This window comes from Monodelphis domestica, chromosome 3 (assembly GCF_027887165.1).
Source record: "Monodelphis domestica isolate mMonDom1 chromosome 3, mMonDom1.pri, whole genome shotgun sequence".
Taxonomy (NCBI): Eukaryota; Metazoa; Chordata; class Mammalia; order Didelphimorphia; family Didelphidae; genus Monodelphis; species Monodelphis domestica.
The window spans coordinates 115,987,542-116,009,436 of NC_077229.1; the positions used below are offsets into that span (position 1 = coordinate 115,987,542).

General features: G+C 34.3%; 1 protein-coding gene across 3 annotated transcripts in view; it reads left to right on the forward strand.

The window, feature by feature from the left end:
- FAM135B (family with sequence similarity 135 member B) overlaps positions 1-21,895 on the forward strand; it is a 561,064-nt gene that overhangs the window by 188,406 nt on the left and 350,763 nt on the right. For all 3 annotated transcript variants that reach the window (XM_007488381.3, XM_016431905.2, XM_001370771.4), the window contains one exon: positions 1,126-1,221. In XM_007488381.3, coding sequence (XP_007488443.1) covers positions 1,145-1,221 — 77 coding nt within the window. In that variant the 5' untranslated portion in view covers positions 1,126-1,144. The remainder of the gene's footprint in view (positions 1-1,125; positions 1,222-21,895) is intronic.

Here is a 21,895-nt window from a genome sequence, read left to right on the forward strand (position 1 = left end):
AAATGGCATTTAAAGTGTAGATATGCACCAAGTCCTCACAGAAGAAGAGTTTATTTGTATTTTTTTTAGAATTCTAAAGACTTAAATAATAGTAATAGTTTCTCAAGTCTCTGCTGCATAGGCTATTGTAATTTACGTAATATTTATTTTGTATATATCCCTGTACGTACATGAAGTCTCCCTTGGTTAGAGCATAAGCCCTTATAGGGCAGGGGCTGTTTTACTTTTATCTTTGAATCCCCAGCCATTAACATGGTACTCAATGTAGGTGTTCTTTGATTAAGCAATTTTAAAATATATTAATATAATGCAATATTGCTGCAATATAAGAAACAATGAATGTGAATTCAGAGAAGGATGGGAAGACTTGTATGAATTGATATAGAGAGAGGGAACCAGGAGAACATAAAATAAAATAAATATAATGATATAAATGAAAACAACAGTAAAAAGCAGCTAGTCTCTGACTCTAATGGTCATTATCAGTTCTGGAGAAATACAATGTTCTAGGTGGAACAGCAGAGGACTATGGGTATGGAGTGTTGTATGTTGTCAGATATTATTGATTTGCCCCTTGGTTTTCACTGTTTTCCTTTGTAACAAAGGAGAATGTAGTTAGAGGAAGAGGTGTTAGAAAATGCCTTTGGTTTAAAAATAGAAGTCATCAGTTAAACTTTTAGAAAAGTTAGTATACACATTATAAAACAAAAATTATTCATGCAAAATACACAAAGAATCAAAGCTGATAGCAGGATGACTGATGGAGTTTAATTTCTACTTTTCCTCCAAAATAATACTTTGTAATCAACAGTTAATCATTTTGCTATTTAGGGCTTCAATTCCCTAAATTGTAAACTGAGGCTTCACATCCTTTCCCTAATCTGTCCTCTTCCTATATGAACCTCAAATCAGATATTGGGTATGAGAACTTTGAAGGAACTACAAAGAACTGTATTCATGTAACAGGCAACCATTATTAAAATATTGGCTTGTACTATCGAATAGACCAACCACCAAAGCTTGTTTTATGTTATTTAAAAATAACTTGGTTTGGGACCAGCATCATTTCCCCTTTGCTTTTGACCAAAGTGACTTCAGACACTTAACATTTTCACTGTTTTTCAGGTGATGACCGGAAAAGATCATGTCTGAAGTACAGGGAACGGTTGAGTTTTCTGTAGAGCTACACAAATTCCACAATGTGGATCTCTTCCAGCGAGGGTAAGTGTGAACATTTTGTATTTTTTGTGTTGTATAGGTTTGTCTGTCTCTGTGCACATATGTGAACAGAGAAGAATAAGCTGCCCATGCTCTAGCATGCATGGATGTTTATGCTTGTGTGTATGTATCTGGTGGGAGATGGGGAAGAGGAGGTGGGGGATAAAGAGGCAGTGGGTAGAAAAAAAAAGGTTAGAGGATTATGGTAGGTTTTGGGCATAACAGAAAAAAAATATGGACCTCTGTGTTTTCTGTGGTCATTGTCTTTGATGTTAGCTAGTTTTCAGAAGAGAATGCTATTGTTTATTTTAGTTTTCTGTTAAAATGTTTGCTCATGGCCTCGAAATGAGAGTTATATTCCTAGCCATAGATCTACAGCTGCAAGTATCTCAGAGTATACTTTGTCTTCCCTTCATTATTTTACAGATGAAAAATGGAGATCCAGGGAAGTTAATTGATTTGTGCTGTGTATATTGTGAGAGGCATGATTTAAAACTAGGTTCTATGACTTTGGAGCCATTGAAACATATTGTCCCACAAAGCTTCTAAAGTCTTCTCCTGGTGGCACCATGACATAGTCCAGATATAGTACTGGACATAAAGTCAGAAGACAGGTTCACTAGCCATATAATACTTACACATCTCTCAAGACCTCTAATTTTCTCAATCTGTAAAATGGGTATTATCATACTTTTACTCTTTATCTAATAGTGTCATTTTTGGCAAGTACTTTGCAAATTTGAAAATTGTCATCGAATTTTGAGTTAAGTCTCAGAAGACTGCAGCTAAAATATGTTTGCATAACATCTCAGGGATGATCAACTTAAAATACAGAGATATATTTTGTGAGGCATCATCAATGTAGAAATTGGTTTTACTTGATTATGCATTTTCATGGTGAAGCTTTTCCTTTTCCATCTTTAAAATGAATAGTGGTCTATGTAAAATAAACAAATGCATTTATTTAAAAATATAAAATATCTTGGTGGAATAGTGGTTAAAGGAGGAGGAGGAAGGAAGGAAGACTAAATAGAGAAGAAAAAAAGAAAAGGAAGAAGAATGAAAAAATAGGAAAGAAAAAAGAGCAAGGAAAAGGGACTAAGGAAATTAGAGGAGAAAGAGGGGGAGGAGGAAGAGGAAGAGGAGAAATAAAAAGTAGTATTAATTGTGGCTAATATTCCAGAAGATTCTAAGGTCTAAAAAAATCTTGCTAAACAGAAAGATGGACATAAAATTTCCTATAAATGAATGAGTAGCCATTAGCCAATTGAACTTACCCCTCTGAATGGCAACTGAAGGATGGTTATTTTTTTGCCACAACTATTCATGGTGAGTGTTTGTTGAAACAGTTATCAGTCCTTGTTGGTGAGAGAATTACTACATAGATGATATCCCAATCCCATATCCTTGAAGTCTTTAAAGAAAGTCTTATGAGATTGTTTGTTGGAATTGCTGGTCCTATTAGAACAGCTCAAGTTTAGAGGATGACTTACATAAGGTAAATGGGTAAGTAATACTGTAAGTTATATGTTATTTCCAACTGCTAAAAGAAGAATGAATTTGAGACTAAAGGGGCAGCTAGGTGAAGATAATGGAGGCAGTATGGCATTATGAAAAGGGTAGTGGGCATGAATTTGGCAGCCTTGAGTTCAAATCCCTGATCTGGAGCTTACCAGTTCTGTGACAAATGACATAGCACTTAACTCACTGTCTTAGTTTCCTGATTTCACAAGTGAGGATAATAGTATTCTATCTACATTACAGAGTGGCTCTGAGGAATTTAGCTTGTATTCCTTAAAATCTCATATAACATTCTGCCATGTTAGCCTGATGGTGGAATAGCCCATCAGTTCTTAGATTTGAATTTAACCTCCTGAAAGAGACCTATGTGAGATACCCACAAAATGAAAGATTTTTTTGGATGTAATGGATTAGATGAAAGTAAACAGACCACTAGACCATTGATAGTAGCCCTAATTTGGCAGCCCCATTCATTATAACTAGCCCAAATGCTTAGTTTCCTATACTAGGGGATCCATTGTGGTAAGCAAGACATTACTCAATAATAAAGTTGTCCACAGCCCTTTCTAGGGGAAAGTTTTTATTTATTAATTTTTTCATAAACTAGAGGAGGACACAATGGAAAAATACTGGCAGTACCTTTATGATATATCTCCTAGAAAAGTCTTATGCAAACTACCACATAGGGAAGCAAGAGATGAGAAAAATGAGGATAGGAAGGCCTGGCATCTTTATTAAGTGCTGGGGCTATTGTAGTAGAGAGAATCAAATTCCTAGGAATCAGAAATAGATAAGCAAAACTCAAAGCATGAATATATTACCATCATATTTAGATGGTTTAAGAGTAAGTAAATAATATCCCAACATTCCTCTCTTTGAATTTTCAGTTCCTTTTTTTCTGTTTTCTGCAGGATGATATATAGTTGCAGGAATTGGAGAATATTCTTTGGAAGTTTGACCAGGCACATGTGGGTGTGGGGGGTGGTATGGGTGTCTCTTAATTACATTTAATCACAGCTCACATTTACTTAGTATTTTACAATTTAGAATTATTTTCTTACAATTCTCTGATATAATTAGAATAATGTTATCACCATTTGACAGATAAAGAAATTAAAGCTCAGAAAGGTTAAATGACTTTCCCGTGGACCACCAAACTAGCAAGCCTCACTCTTCTTTTAGCCTAAAGGGGTCTGACGACCAGGATGTTCTGTATGTCAGGAATGAAATTCTGGAAGATGTGAAGAATTTTAAGAAGCAGGTTAAATTTTGAAGCTAGGAAATATTTATTTGAACTCTCATCTCAGCAGCTATTTCAGATATCAATCAATAAGTCTTTATGGATACTGGCCATGTGCCCAGAATTATGATGCTTACAATGAGTGGGAGGTAGGGTATGAGGAACTGAGGAGAGGATTTCAAGAATTGTTAAAGATATTGCCAGCCCTTAGGAAACTTACAATGTAATTAGAAGCATAAGACCAATAAATCAATTGATCCATAAAATATTCATTTAACACATACCCTGTAGTACAACTAGGAGGCTCAATGGATAGAGCACTGGCCCTGGAGTCAGGAAGACTGACTGACTTAAAATATGGCTTCAATCATTTACAAGCTGTATGACCCTGGCCAAGTCACTTAACTCCTGTTTAACCTTAATTTCCTCATCTAAAAGGTGATCTGGAGGAGGAAATAATAAACCATTCCAATATCTTTGCAAAGAAAACCCCAAAAAGGGTCATGAAGAGTTGGATATGACTGAAAACAACTAAACAACAATAATGGGTTGGGTAACTTTCCAGGATTCTTGCACATTGGTCCCTTTACACACTGGGTTCTGGTAAGTGTGAGTGCCTAAATTCAACACTCTACCTCCCATTTCCCAGTTTTTTTATAGCCTGATCCCATGTCTATGCTTTTTTCCTTTTTCACCTCACCATACCTTCCTTCAAGGTTTAGGTCATGTGTCATCTCTTATGGGATGCTTTTACTGATCTCCTGGTTAGTTCTTGATCCCCCCTGAGGGAGGAATCCATTATCTGTTGTATTCCCTAGAATAAGGGTATGTGGGTGACCCAGGACTACGCAGTCCTGGACCTTGAGTCCTAGAGTTAAAAAGGCTCTTCTTCCTGATTTCAAATCTTGCTTCAGGCACTTACTAGATGTATGATCCTGGGCAAGTCACTAAACACTATTTGCCTCAGTTTCCTCATCTATAAAATGAGCTGGAGAAGGAAATGACCAACCATTCTAGGATCTTTGCCAAGAAAAGCCCCAAATGGGGGCACAAAGAGTAGAAAAAGACTGAGAATATCTCAAATAATATTCTCTAGAATAGATTCCTTGAGAGCAGGGATTATTTTTCTTGTTTTTAGATCTTCCATGCCTAGAAGAATACTTTGCACATTATGTTTGATTAACAAGTGGCTAATTAAACTGGCAAATTCTGAGTGAACATACAAAAATACACAAGGCTGTTTTGACTGAACATATACAATTAATGTATGTAATAAAATATATGTAATAATAATAAATAATAATATAATAATTAATGACAAATATTTATGAAAATGGAAGGAGCTTTACCTCTTTGGACAGTGAGTATCCATTACTTTGGGTTTTTAGGTAGAGTTTGGCTTTAATGCATTAGCTGGTTAGTCTCTTTGTATATCCCCACTTGTGGTTTTATGAATGGGAAATCATTGCACTAGCAGCCATTTCTATCCTAGTGTGAGTTAATTCCTCAGGTATCACATAGCTGCTACCTGAGATATTTGGATAGAGAGGACACTAGATAATGAGAGAGAGATGATAATCTTAACATTAATCCCAACATTGGGGAATACCATATTTAAAAGTGAGGCTCTTACCTTTGATAACTGACATTATTTTTGCATGTTCACAGATAAATAAATGAGAGCTATATAGGAATAAATAAAGTTGTTTTATAGTATAAGGGCCAGAATGTAAGGGATTAATATAAAAGGTTGGACTAGATTTTTTAAGAATAGGGTCTCCAGGAATTTAATTAATTCCAAAATGATTCTTTTTAGCAATTTATTTATAAAATATAGTGTGAAAGTAAGAAAATCAGGAAGAGGATAGGGTAAGATATCTAATCTACACACTAAGTATTTTGCTCTAACCCCTACTCAACCCAGGCAGGGATAATTAGTCCTTAGTGGGAAGGGTCTCAGCCTTGAGCCGATGACCTGGGATTCAGGAAACCTCTCTCAAGAGGGGAGACCTTTCCTGAGGCTAATCCCTTCAGAAAAATCCAGGAAATTTTCACTCACCCTTGTGGTAGTTCTAAGGGAGAAGTCTAAGAGCAGTCTGAGGTCTCAAGCTGGAGCTCCTTCAAGATCAAGTTCAAGGCCAAAGGTATCTTCCCAGGAAGTTCTTGGCATTTTTAAAGACCATTCCTTTTCATCACTTCCTGTGACTTCCTTCCATTTTACGTGTGCCAATTACAGCTAAAGCTTTGTTTAGCACTGCCCAGGGGGCAATCAGTCAATTCGTCAATTCTGATTCATGACCCACTCTGACACATGTGGGTCACAGACCTCACCCACTCAAGTGTAAGTGGGGTGTATATGCTTCTGGTGATTAAATCTAAAAATGGACAGGGGAGAGTTAATCCTATCTTCACAATAGGTATATTGATGACTGGGGAAATAGAAAATAAATACCTTGAAGAACATACTACTTGAGCTTAACTTTGTGGACAGCTAGAAGGCAGATTAAAAAAAAATCTATTTTTCCCAGATTACACGTAGATACAATTTTAATAATGGTTTTCTGACATTTTTCTTTCTGTGTTTTCTGCCTCCCTTCTATCCTCTCTCCCCAAGATGACAGGTAATATATATATACATAGATATCTATATATATTAAACATATGCTATCTTGCAGTGCATCTTTCCATATTTGTCATGTTGTCAAAGAAAATAGAGAAAACATAAGATACTAATGAGCTCATAGTCTTTCTAATATAGGAGACAAAATGCAAATAATGTGCAAACAAGATATATACAGGACAAATTGGAGGTGGTCTCAGAGGGGAGTCACTAAATTTAAGGTGGATGGAAAATGCTTTCTTATAGAATGTAGGACTCTGGCTAAAACTTGAAGGAATCCAGGAATCCTAGGAAGGAGAAGGAGAGGATGAGGCAAGAGACAGTTCCAGGCATAAGGAAACAACCAGTAAAAATGGTTGGAGTTGAAAAATGGAATATTCTTTTTGACTAAGGAGATCATCCTCATGGAATCAGAGTACATGCAGGGGAATAAAGTGTAAGAAGACTAGAAAGGTAACAAAGGGCCAGTTTATAAAATGTCCTGATCCAAACAGAGATGAAATTGCAGAAAGAAGAGAATAGAGTCTTAGGGTTATCTGTACTTAGTGGGTGGGCAGAAAAATATGAATTCAAGAAGAATGCTAATATGAGTTGGAGGAAAATTAGGAGCAAGGAATGTTGCTAAACATGTGTATGGTATAAATTCATTGGTTGAAATTTGATAAAAATCTCCACACCAAATCTATTGCCATTGTAAAGATTCCTGTAATTAAAAAAATCACTTCTGTTGCATGGTAAGAAAGAGATAAGAGAAATTTCTTTATATAAATGAAAAAGAGAAAAACTCTAAATCACAGGACTAAGTCTTTGGAGGACACACAAAGAGTCCCTGGCTAGGAGGGGAAGTCAGGAAGGTCAGGACAAATGCATCTGGCTGGGAACCATCTAATTTGATTAAGAGAGATTTATATTAAAAAGAGAGGAAAGAGAAAATCTTCAGATAGATTGGTTATACTAGATATGCATGACTTGGAAGAGGAATGATAGTAGAAGTGCTCAGTAATTTATGGAAGCATTTAACTGGTAAAGGAATAGAGGAATAACTCATGAGCTCAAGTGACTGTACACCTATATACATAGAATAAGTAATATGCAAAATGAGCAAGAAATTATAATTGAGGGGTCATATCCCTCACAATTATCATTGAAACTTGGCAGGATGGAACCTGTGACTCAAGTGCAAGGGCATACATAGTTCAAGAGGAATAAATTAGGTAGAAAGGGACATAGAAGAGATTAGTAATCAAGATAGTTATCTGCATTGAAACCCATTAAATTAAGGTTGAAGTCATGGTGGAGAAAACTTTTACATTAAAAATATGAGTGAGAAATGAAGGTAGTATGATAATGGAGTATACTAAGAGCCACAAGATTAGCTGCAAGAACTGAATGTTCTAAAACCAGATGAAAAAATTGCCACCAAAAAATAAAAGGTGTTTTGAGAGGCCTCACCCATGTGTGTGTCTATTATAGGCTGTGTCTGCCTCTAGCAGGGCAACTAAAAATTCTCATTTTTCTTGCTTATAATTTTATTAATCATGTTTGAGGATATGTTATGGTAAACTGCTGTCCTGAACTTGATTCTTTCCCAAAAGGATGAAAAGGTTGCCTCATTAGAATGAGTAATTTCACAGTCTATTAAAATGATATTTTTTTTCCAAATAACATGTTGATACTGTTTTCAATAATCATTTTCTGACATTTTGCCATCCCTCCAACCTCCCGAAGACAGTAGATAATATGATATATTTGTATACCTGTTATCATTCAGTATATATTTCCACATTCATCTTGTTATGAAATAAGACATATATCGCTTATACTAAAGAAAAATTCATGGAGGAAATAAAGTAGAGAATGGCATGTTTCAATCTGCATTCAGACTTCATCATTTCCTTCTAAAGCAGCAGATAGCCTTGCACAGCATTTTAATGTGTCATTGAATTGACTATATAGGAAACTTGTTGAGGAAGTGACAATTTTATGATTTCATATACTGATTTTATGTTCTATAGTAATTTTATGTTCTAATTTTATATTCTCAATAGACATTCTAACAAAGAAAAGTGTTAAACTTTTTTTAGTTCATAAAAGTGACCTATGATCTAGGGATATCAGGGTATATTACGCAGAGCACAGGAGGTAAACTTTAGATTGGATACTGTGGTATGAGCCTTTAATGAGGAGTTATGTTCAAGATGGATGAGAGATTTCTAAAAATGAAATTCATCTGATGTAGTAACAATTGGTTGTGGCAAGTAAGAAAAGGGAAGGTTTTCTAAAGCTAAAGTATAAAGTGGCAAATGTGGCTGCATGAGGAACTCATTAGTCCCCTAAGATTTTATAAGAAATGATATAAGAAATTGAAGTGGTGGTATGATGGTTTAAAAAGAATGAAACATCGCAGACACTTTCTAGCTGTGTGATCCTGGGCAAGTTAATTAAACCCCATTGCCTAGCCTTTACTACTCTTCTGCCTTGGAACCAACATATAGAATTAATTCTAAGGCAGAAAGTAAAGAGTTTACAAAAATGAAAAAAAAATGGAACAAGTGTCAGCTATAGACTGGCGGTCTGGGACTGAAATTTGGCCATGGAAACTTCCTAGCTGTGTGACACTGAGCAAGTCACTTAATTGCACATTACCTAGCCCTTACCATTCTTCTGCCTTAGAATTATTTTTTTTAATTCAAAGATATTTTCCCAATTATACAATGTAATGATTTTCAACATATGTTTTCCAAAATTATACAATCCAAACTGTCTTTTTTCCCCTCCCTTTCCTACCCAAACTTGGAGATGGCAGAGAATATGATCTAGGTCATATACATATTATCATGCAAAACACACATATATTGGTCATTTTTGAAGGAGTACACTCATGCAAAACCCAAACCTCCAAATAAAATTGAAAATGCACTGATGTGAAAGATAATTTTCTTTCATCTGTATCCATCTGACTCAACAGTTCTTTTTGTGGAGGTGGCTTGCATTCCCTGCCATGTCTTTCAGAATTGTCCCATATCACAGCATTGCTGAGAGTAGCCAAGTTTTCACAATTGCTCATTGTACAATATTGTTGTTTATATGTACCATCTTCTCTTGCGTTTGTTTATTTCACTCTGCATCAGTTCCTGGAGATCTTTTCCAGCTTTTTTTCCCCCTGAAATGATCTTGCTTATTGTTTCTTATAGCACAATAGTTTTCCAACATCAAAGTGCACAACAATTTTTTCAGCCATTCCCCAAGTGATTCTTTGCCACCACAAATATATAAATATTTTGTAGAAGTCCTTTCCTGTTTTTTAATCATCCTTTGGGATATAGACCCAATAAAAATATTACAGGATCAAAGGGTGTGCATAGTTTTATAACCCTTTGGGTATAGTTCCAAATTGTGCTCCAGAATGATTGATCAGTTCACAAATGTACCAACAATTCATTAGTGTCCCAATTTTGCCACATCCCCTCCATGTTCTATTACGACTTTCATACTGGCCAATATGACAGGTGTGATGTGAGGTGCAACCTCAGAGTTTTTTTACTTTGCATTTCTCTAATCAAGAGTGATTTAGAACATATTTTTGTATGACTATTGAGAACTTTGATTTCTTCATCTGAAAATTTCTTGTTCATATTTATTGACCATTTCTTAATTGGGGAGTTCTCTATAGATTTGAGAAATTATTCCTTTTTCAGAAAAAATTTGTCATAAAATTACCCCCAGTTTTTTGTTTCCCTTCTAATCTTCATTATATTAGTTTTGTTTGTATGAAAGCTTTTAAATTTAATATAATAAAAATATCCATTTTACATTTTATAATCCCCTCTATTTCATTTGATCATAAATTCTCCTCTTTGCCATAGATCTGCCTGGCAAAGTATTCTGGTTCCTTAATTTACTGATGATATCACTCTTTATATTTAAATCGTGTACCTATTTTGACCTTATTTTGGAATAGAGAATGATATATTTATCTGTTACTAGGTTCAATCATACTGTTTTCCATTTTCCCCTCAGTTTTTGTTAAAGCATGAGCTCTTATCCCAAAAGCTGCGTTCTTCGGTTTATCAAACACTAGATTGCTATGATAATTTATCCCTTTATCATGTTTATCTAATCTATTCTATTGATTCAACATCCTATTTTTTTAGCTAGTTCCAGGCTGTTCTGATGATTATTGCTATATAGTGCAGTTTGAAATCTGGCACTCCCAGGACATTTTCTTTCAATTGATTTATTTATTTTCTAATGCAAATTGAAATATGTTTATTGTATTACACTGCAGTGATTTCTTTATTTCTTCCATGATTTTTCTCTAGTGAAAGTAATATGTATCTTTTTTCACAACATGATGAACATGGAAATATGTATTATAGATGATATGTGTACATTCTAGATATTATTTTTTAAGTTTATTTATTTAATTAATTAATTTAGAATAATTTCCCATGGCTACATGATTCATGTTCTTTCCCTCCCCTCCTCCTACCATTCCTCCCATAGCCAACATGCAATTCCACTGGGTTTTACATGTGTCATTGATCAAGACCCATTTCCATATTATTAATATTTACACTAGGGTGATTGTTTAGACTCTACATCCCCAATCATATCCTCCTAGACCAATGTGATCAAACAGTTATTTTTCTTCTGTGTTTCTATTCCCACAGTTCTTTCTCTGGGTGTGTAGAGTGTTCTTTCTCAGAATTTTCCTGGATCATTGCATTGCTGCTAGTAGAAAAATCTATTACATTCAATTGTGCCACAGTATGTCCACCTCTTTGTATAATGTACTCCTGGTTCTGCTCCTTTCACTCTGCATCAATTCCTGGAGGTCTTTCCAGCTCACATGAAATTCCTCCAGTTCATTATTCCTTTGAGCACAATAAGATTCCATCACCAACAGATATCACAATTTGTTCAACCATTCCCCAATTGAAGGGCATCCCTTCATTTTCCAAATTTTTGCCACCACAGAGAACAAGGCTATAAATATTTCTCTATAAGTCTTTTTCTGTATTATCTCTTTGGTATATAAACCCAGCAGTGGTATGGCTGGATCAAAGGGAAGGCAGTCTTTTAAAGCCCTTTGGGCATAGTGCCAAATTGCCTCCCAGGATGGTTAGATCAATTCACAATTCTACCAATAATTCATTAATGTTCCAATTTTTTCATGTCTCTTCACACCTTTATTACTTTGTGTCATAATAGCCAATCAGCTAGGTGTGAGGTGGTACCTCAGAGTTGTTTTGATTTTCATTTCTCTAATTATAAGAGATTTAGAACACTTTTTCATGTGCTTATGGATAGTTTTGATTTCTTTATCTGAAAATTGCCTATTCATGTCCTTTGACTAACTATCAATTAGGGACTGTGTAAGGGATAAATGTCTTGATTTTTTTTTTTTGGACAATTGATTTAGCTCCTTATGCATTTGAGTAATTAGACCTTTGTCAGAGTTTTTGTTTTAAAGATTTTTTCCCCAGTTTATTACTTCCCTTCTAATTGTGGCTATATTGGTTTTGTTTGTACAAAGTCTTTTTAATTTAAGTAAAATAAAAATCATTCATTTTCCATTTTGTAATATTCTCTATCTCTTTCTTGGTCTTCAGATCATTCCTTTCCCATAGATCTGACAGGTAAACTATTCTATGTTCACCTAATTTACTTATAGTTTCATTCTTTGTATTTGTTATTCACCCATTCTCAATTTGTCTTGGTATAGGGTATGAAATGTTGATCTAAATTTAATCTCTCCCATACTATTATCCAATTTTTCAAGCAGTTTTTGTCAAATACTGGGTTTTTGTCCCCAAAGCTGGGATCTTTGGGTTTATCATACACTGTCTTGCTGAAATCACTTACCCCAAGTCTATTCCACTGATCCTCCCTTCTGTCTCTTAGCTGGTACCATATTGTTTTGATGACTGCTGCTTTCTAGTACATTTTAAGATCTGACACTCCTAGGCCACCTTCCTTCACATTTTTTTCATTATTCTCCTTGATATTCCTGATCTTTTGTTCTTCCAAATGAACTTTGTTATAATTTTTTCTAATTTAGTAAAAAATAAGTTTCTTGGTAGTTTGATAGGTATGGCACTGAATAAGTAAATCAACTTGGGTAGAATTGTCATTTTTATTTTGTTAGCTGATCTTACCCATGAGCAATTAAAGTTTTCCCAATTGTTTAGATCCAGTTTTTATTGTGACAAGTGTCCTGATAGTTCCTGTGTTTGTCTTTGCAAATAGATTCATAAATATTTTATATTATCTAGAGTGATTTTAAATGGAATTTCTCTTTCTAACTCTTGCTGTTGAGATGTTTTAGAAATATATAGAAATGCTGATGATTTATGTGGGTTTATTTTGTATCCTTTGTAAAGTTGTTGATTATTTCCACTAGATTGTTAGTTGATTCTCTAAGATTCTTTAAGTAGACCATCATATCATCTGCAAAGACTGATAGTTTAGTCTCCTTATTGCCTATTTTAATACTTTCAATTTCTTTTTCTTCTGTTACTGCTAATGTTTCTAGTACAATGTTAAATAAAAGAGGTGTTAATGGGCATCCTTGTTTCACTCTTGATCTTATTGGGAAAGCTTCTAATTTATCCCCATTGCAGATGATGCTTGCTGATGGTTTTATATATATATATATATATATATATATATATATATATATATATACTGTTTATTATTTTTAGGAAAGGCTCTTCTATTCCTATACTTTCTAGTGTTTTCAATTGGAATGGGTATTGTATTTTGACAAAGCCTTTGACAAAGGCTTTTTCTGCACCTATTGAGATAATCATGTGATTTCTGTTGGTTTGCTTGTTGATATGGTCAATTATGTGGATGGTTTTCTTAATATTGAACCATCCTTGCATTCCTGGTATAAATCCCACCTGATCCTAGTGAATAACCCTCATGATCACTTGCTGGAGTCTTTTTGTTAGTATTCTTTTTAAAATTTTACATCTATGTTCATTAAGGAGATTGATCTATAGTTTTCTTTCTTTGTTTTTGATCTGTCTTTAGAATCAGCACCATATTTGTGTCATAAAAGGTATTTGTAGAACTCCTTCTTTGCTTATTTTGTTAAATAGTTGGTATAATATTGGGATTAGTTGTTCTTTGAATGCTTGATAGAATTCACTTGTGAACCCATCTGATGTATCCTGGGATCACTCTGACTCTAGCTCTTCAAGGCTGTGCCCTATGGTAGAGCCCTATTGCTCATCAGATTTTGATTTTTGTCCTTGTTTTATATATCTGTTGATAGTGAGGAGAAGACGACCCTTGCTTCTATTCTGTGGCCATCTTAGCCTGCCCCACTTTCCTTTAATTTAAAAAGAAAATTAATTCTCTTGATATTTTTGACCTGTTGTTTTTTCCAGATGAATTTTGTTCTAATTTTTTTCTTGTTCTATAAAATACTTATTTGGTAGTTTGATTAGTATGGTATTAAATAAGTTTTAAATAAGAATGTACATTAGTATAGTACTAAATAAAATTAATTTATAGGAATTGTCATTTTTTAAAATTAGCTCATCTTACACATGAGCAATTAATATTTTCCAATAGTTTACATTTGCTTTTATTTGGATAAATTGTGTTTTCAGTTGTGTTTGTAGAATTCATGGGTTTGCCTTGCCAAGTAGATTCCCAGGTATTTCATATTGTCTAGAGTTATTTTAAATGAAATTTATTCTTCCATCTCTTGCTGCTGAACTGTTTTAGTAATATATTGAAATGCTGGTGATTTGTGTGGATTTGTTTTGCATCCTACAACTTTACTATAGATAATTATTAATTATTTCAACTAATTTTAATTGATTTTTTAGGATTATCTAAGAATAACATTATATATCACCTGTAAAGAGTGATAGTTTAGTTTCCTCATTATCTACTTTAATTTGGATAATAATAATAGATTTTGTTAAAAATATCTCATCCAAGGTTGAAAGTACCAACTTGTGACAAATATTCATGATTTCAAAGGTTTTTTAAATGTCATGCAGGAAGTATAGAAACTCATGTAAATCCTAATGATAGTGGGTTTGTTTGCACTTATCCTAAAATGGGCTCTTATAATTTTGGGAATTTTGATACTTTTTAGAATCTGTATTATTTGTTGTACTATTGTTTTTAAAAGGCTTTTACCCTATGGTTTGGAATTCCTTAAGAATGGAAGGGAATTTTAGGTTGCTAGAGGGGCAAACTACTGAGATTCTAATGTGTTCCTCTTTTTCTCCAAGGATTCAAATAGGTGTCCAGTCTGAGATAGAGAATAAATGTATTATTATTCGATTTTATAGCTAAGGAAACTATGACTCAGAAAGATTAAATTGATAGTGTGGAATTTCCTTTAAAAGAAGATATACTTAAGACTAACAGTTCACATTTATCTAACACTTTCAAGGCTTTCAAAGCACTTTTCATACATTATCTCACTTGTGATCATTAGAGCTTTCCATCAGATCTACATTGGGCAAATCATCATACCATAGGCATTATTTCCCACACAAATTATGGGTCAGGACCAACTCCTCTCTTCTCCCTCCAAACAAAGCAAAAGAAACCAAACCAAAAACCCAAGTTTTTATTCCTTAGCAGTATCTGGCACATACAATGTACTTAGTGATGCTTTCATGATTGTGACAACATGTGCTTTTAAAAAAAATTGATGGTATTGAGGCTCCTTGAGACAACCACATGTGTGTTTGCAAGGACCAGGCTCATACTCTTTATTATGCTCATTTTACAAAAGGGAGAAGTGAAATAATGGGAGATAATTTGCTATTTCAGAAAGACTTGTAACTTTGTGATCATAAGGCTGGAGTTTGAGTCCAGGCTCTTCCATTAGTTGTGTGGTGTAGACAATCAGATTCCAATTTATATCATAGTTATTTGTGCAAATATTTTATCACCCCCCTCGTAAAAAGACTGTAAGCTCCTCAAGGGGTCCTGCTATCTTGCTACTAGAATGCTTTCTCTTATCTAATATCTAATCTACCAAACTGGAAGCTCCTTGAAGTGAGGTCGATGTTTTACTGATTGCTGTACTTCAGCATTTAGCACAGTGCAGACATAGTGAGAACTGTATATATACACATACAAATGTATCATACATGTATGTATATGTATGTGGGTATGCACGTGCATGTAAACACATTTGTGTATATATATAAAATGTGTGTTTATACACATCTATTTTATGTATATGTGTATGTTTTTTATATATTTATATAGTCATCTTTCTTGTCATGATGGAATCAAAGAATTAACTTACTAGCAGCCTTCTCTTGTTCGCTTTCTTTCTCTTTTTCTCTCCTTATATGTATATATATGTGTGTGTGTGTATATATACATATATATACACATATACATATGAAAAGAGGCAGATGGATTCATATATACACATATAAAAATAAATACAAATAACATTTAGTTTTAATTTTATTAATATACTAAAACTACCCCTCTGCTTTATAGGGACAAGGAATATCATTGCAGGATTCTGCGTAGAATGCTGGACTTGGGTGATATATTGGTTAGTTTTTTAAAAACTTTTTGTTCCCTTTTTTCACCCTTTATTATGCATGTTGGCTCTCAGTTGTATTTGGGAAATGTAGTTAATATATATTTATACTATATATTAATTTCTTAATCTTTCTCATTTTATGGAGATGTAGACTTATTGTCATTGTAAAAGTGTTTCCAGGTGGTTTAGATGGAGCTATTGGCAGAGCTTGACCCATAATTAGAGTATCTGAATTATAGCCTGGAGTCTTTTATACTGGTTCCCCACTATCAGTGGTCTCTGGTGGTCTGGACAAGGAAATGCATGGGAGGCAGCAGGAGAGGACAATTCTTCCCCTGTCTTTAGTCATTCTCAACAGCTAGAGAGCTGCCATCTGGCATTTGCTTCTGAAAAGAGTGCCCCTTGTACCTCTAAACAGATGGTCCATCACATTTTTACCAGCTCTATCCAGACTGCACACACCTTCCCTGCCTTTGACAAGATACGCTGTGTTGGAAACAAAATGGTGTGGAACTTGAAATGCTGTCCCAGCTTAACCCTATTCAATATTCATGTCACTTGTCATTGACATCTTAAAAAAAACCAGCTCTAAAGGATGGCAATTAAATTTAAGAAACAATTACTAAATGTCTGATTGTATGTTTGATATTAGGAGATTTTGAGTGGAAACTTAACTCACACTCAAATAGCTGTTTGATCCTTTGAAGGATCTGGGACTTAGCTTCCTCATTTGTAATAATTGGTAGAGAATATTGGCCCTGCCTATTTCTAAGAAAGTACTTTAACAAAATGTATGCTTACCTTCAGGGTAGAAACTTTTTTTTTCTTTTTGTGCTTATAGCAATTAGTATAAAGTGGGAGTTTAATAAATGTTTGCTGAGTGAATTTTTAATTATTATATATTGAATATAATTAAAGTGATAATTATAATATTTAATATCATAATGTCTAGAAATACCATGAATTTGAAAGTTGGACTTGGAGACAGGAAGAACTGCTTACAAGTCCCCTAAACTCTATGTGCCTCAGGAAACTCCCCAGCCTTTCTCCATCATAAAGAACTGGCATTATTGATCCTAGGGTTGGTTCTTGGTAGCAATGTTTAATCCCAATGAAACAGAATGATATTGTCTATACTTAGCAGGGGAAGAAAATGACAGTTAGTGGTAGCTTTAAAGTAGTTTGCATAAGGTACTGATTATGGTATCCCAATCACAAATTCACGTCTTCTCACTCCAAATCCTATCTCTGGCTCTTCACACAGATATTTCCCCAGGATTTGCTTAAGCAGAAGCTCTCTCTTTCTTCAAAGACGACAACCCACATAATAATATTGAATTAACACGAACAGGGATTGTGAAGTCAAATGCTATAATGTCCCTACTTAACACCTCTCAGAGGTTGCCAGTCTGCCATTGCTTAATCCCATACAGGTTTGTGCAGCTGTCTTGTAAGGCTGTTGACACAAAACATTGCTGTATCAGCAGACGGGCATTTCTTCAGGTGTTTGCTATACTGTGAGATCACTGGCAAAACAATTCTTTTTTCACCTTTGTTCACCTTGATGCTTACTTTATTTTTCATAGAAAATACAGAGCATGATCATCAGATGATCCAGAGAAGGACAGCTGATCTGTCTTTAAAGATTTGAAAAGCTGTCATATGAAAGACTGAGCAGCCTCTTCTGCCTGACCCCAGAGGATAGAACTAGGGATAACAAGCAGAAATCCCAGAATCACAGTTAAAGAGAATATAAGCAAGTCTCCCACCCATGAGATAAATTGAACTGTCTCTGAATATGCTGAGAAAATAATTGATTTTTTTCCTATAGTTTTTTTTTTCCCATTTGAAAAGTGATTTCTTCTCAACAGATTAGGAAATATAGGTGATTATAGTACATTTCATTATGGGATACATTCGAGGAATTACAGTATTCTCTAAGTAAACATCTATTGACTATTCAAACATAAAGGGCATTACTTTTATTCATAAAAAATAAACTAAAAATTCCATGTGAACTAGAATGACCTCCAGGAAGTGAGAGGAGCAAAACCAGGAGAAAATTGTACATAGAGGCAGATACACTGTGGCATGATCAAACTTAATGGACTTCTTTACTAGCAGCAATGCAGTGATCCAGGACAGTTCCGAGGGACTTATGAGAAAGAACACTATCCACATCCAGAGAAATAACTGTGGGGGTAGAAACATAGAAGAAAAACATGATCTATCACATGGGTTGATGGGAATATGATTGGGGATATAGACTCTAAACAATTACCCTAATGCAAATAAAAATGGGGAAATGGGTCTTGATCAAAGACACATGCAAAGTCCAGTGGGATTTCAAGGTTAGGTGGGAAGAGGGGAAGGAAGAACATGAATCATGTAAACATGGAAAAATATTCTAAATTAATTAATTAAATAATATTTTCCAAAATAAAAAATAAACTAAATCTTACAAAATATTAACAACTAAGTTTTGCTTTTAAATGAGACTCCAAATGCTTTCTATTGTTTCAGAGATATTAGTTTGTACCTTTAAGATTGGTAGGACAAGTATTATCATCTGTGTTTAACAAATAAGAAATAGACTGAGAGGTTATAGTGACTTAACTAGAATCAAACAACTAATGATTGTCCTAGGTGTGAATTGAACATGTTTTCTGGATTATTTTAAGACCCAACTAAAATTCTGCAGATTTCAAGTGGCCCTTTCAGGCTTCCTCATCTTTTTTTACTATGTTGAGTTTTTCCTTTAAGATTAATATAAATATGTAATTTAAATGTATATGTTATATCTCACATATATTAGATATAATATCCATATGGATGCAGGCATGCATGTATGCATACATTTGTGTCTATTTCTTATGTACCCATATATGCATTCTAATATACACATGTTTATATGACATGGCATGATTGTTTCATGTTGTCTCAACTGTCATAATAAACTATCAAAGCATTAATACCTTGAGGGTAATGGCCATACATTTGCCTTTTTTTATACCAAGTACTTAACACAGTAAATGGCATGTAGTAAGTGCTTAATCAATGCTCATTGACCTGGCTTACACTATAGTTCAATTCTGCCTCTCTGTTCTTTATATTATGCCATAGAGATCTCTGTCATTGGATATATTCAGGTAATGTCTGGTGACCAACTGGCTGAGATATTGAGACCAGTCCTTCAGTGAGAGATTAACTTGGACTATTATTGATTTATTATTTTTTATACATGAGATTCCATTGGAATTCTGGATGGAAAAAATGTTCTATGAATGGAGATATGCAATTCATTTTTCTTTGACTTGTACTCTAAGAGTTGTCTGGGGACTCTGTAGGATTAATGAGTTTTTCTATGGTTTCACAGACATTATTTGTCAGAAGCTGATTTTGAACTCAAGTCTTCCTTCCATATACTAAAATGGCCTCTTATTCACTATGCTAGCTGCTTATCATTACTTGGATTTTTTACTAATAAGAATTGTGGTCTGTAGTATTCCTTAGGGTCTGAACCAGAATAAGGGATAATTGGGAAATATTTAATAAAATGAATTTTTAAAAAATGAACATATGTGGATTTTTTAAGATTGTGCATATAGTATCATATAATACATATTTCCATGTTCATCATATTATGAGAGAAGACATTGTTAATACTAGAGAACAGTTAATAAAGGAAATAAAGTAATGAATAGTATATTTCAATTTGCATTGGGACTCCCTCTGTTCCTTTGATGCTGGTGGATATCTTTGTGTGTGTGTGTGTGTGTGTGAGATGAGTCTCCTGGAGTTGACCTGGATCCTCATCTTGTTGAAAATAGTGAAGTTACTCATAGTTGATCATCATATGTTATTGTTGTTACTGTGTACACCATTTTCCTTCTGCTCACTTTTCATCACTTCATATAAGTCTTTCTAGAGTTTTTGGTGATCATTTTGTTTGTCATTTCTTATGGCACAAGTGACTTTATGTGCAGTTTTATATCTCTGAGTTCTATTTAAGTTTGATGCTACTGAACTGTAGACCTCTTAGAAAAATAAAAATAAATTAAAGGGATATTTTATTCATAACTAAGAAAAATTAAATGCTTTTCTTGTGAAGAGTACTGTGCTAGACAATGGAACAATTAGTCATTAAGCATTAAGTTCTGTGCATATTAGTGCAAAGAAAAGCAGACCTCCCTGCTCTCATCATCCTAAATATCAATAACAGAGTTCTTACTTTATAGAACTATGCTTACCTATTCATGTACCTGTGACTATGAATTTTGGAATCAAATATGGGACTTCATATTTTTTAAATTTAATTTAATTATTCTACTTTCCCCACAGCTCACACATCTAATTATGCTCTATCCTAAAATATTTTTGGGAAAGAATTGACAAAATAAGAAGTGTTGGTCAGTTAAAGTGTTAAGTGGACTTGCCAGATAAATGAAATTTACATGGGGGACTTAATTTCCTAATGTTGACAAGTAAGTGATGTGTCACTAGAGTATCATTGCACTTCAGCTGTTTACAGTCACTATTGTGAGCTGCAGAGTTGAGGAGCAAACAACTATCACTCAGAGGGATTCTCTTATTAACATCAAAAACCATCTGGGTTCTGCTCATTCAGGCAATGCTTCCTGCTTTGGGGCTTCAGGGCCAACTGCACCTCAACAGGAAAGTTTTAACCAGCTCCCTTTCCCCCTTTCAAGTGTCAAAAGACTTTAATTAGCAGCTTATCAGCAAGGAGGCATTAATTACATCCTGAGCATTTCCATTTCTCTAGAGCTAACTGCTCTCCTTTATAGAGATAAACTTTTGTTTCCTTCACAAAATTGTGATGAATTCTAAATTCCTGCTTCTTTCCCAGAAGATAAAATACAAACTTCCCTATTTGACATTTCAGGTTCTCCACATCTCATTGCTTTCCATCTTTCTAGGCACCCATTTATTTACTCTCTACCATATACCCTATGATCTACCTTTTACAGGCAGTGACACTGCAGCTCTTATCTTCATATCTTTCTTTACCCTGGCTGTCTCTCATGCTTAGAATGTTTTCCCTTTTGGCATCCACAGTTTAAATCTCACTTTGTGTTTGATTTTCCATGTGTGTCCATTTTGACTTTGTTTGTCTTTGTCTCTGTCCCTGTCTCTCTGAGTCTCTGTGTCTATACCTATCTTTCTCTTTCTCCTTCTTTCCTTCCTTTCCTCATTTTCTCATTCCTTTATTTCCTTCATCCTTCCCTCCCTAGTACTTCCCTCTATTCATAGTGTAAATATCTCATATGTAGTATGTACTTAGTTGGCTGTAAATTGTCTCTCTTATTAGAATGTGAATTCTCAAGGTGCAGGAACCATTTAAAAATATCTCTGTTGCTTAATAAGGTCTTAGTAAATGATTGTTGACTGGCTCTTCTTTAATTTGTCTCTTGACTGCTATAAAATGGGCACAAAGTGTTTTTTACTATATCAAATTTTCACTCTCACTTAGTAGTTTGATAGTTCTCTGTGTGGGAGGAGAGAGAAGCAGAGTAGATGTTTATGAGTAAGTATTAGTGAAAATAAACATAGAAATAAGCCTATTTAAGAAAATCAATTACTTATAGGATTGTAGATCTAGTACTAAAAGGAATTCCAAAGGCCATCAATGTTAATCTCCTTATTTTACAGATAAGGAAACTGAGGTCCTGAGCAATTATGTGAACTCACCAAGTTCACATAGGCTGTATCAGGTAGTTTTTGAAACTGG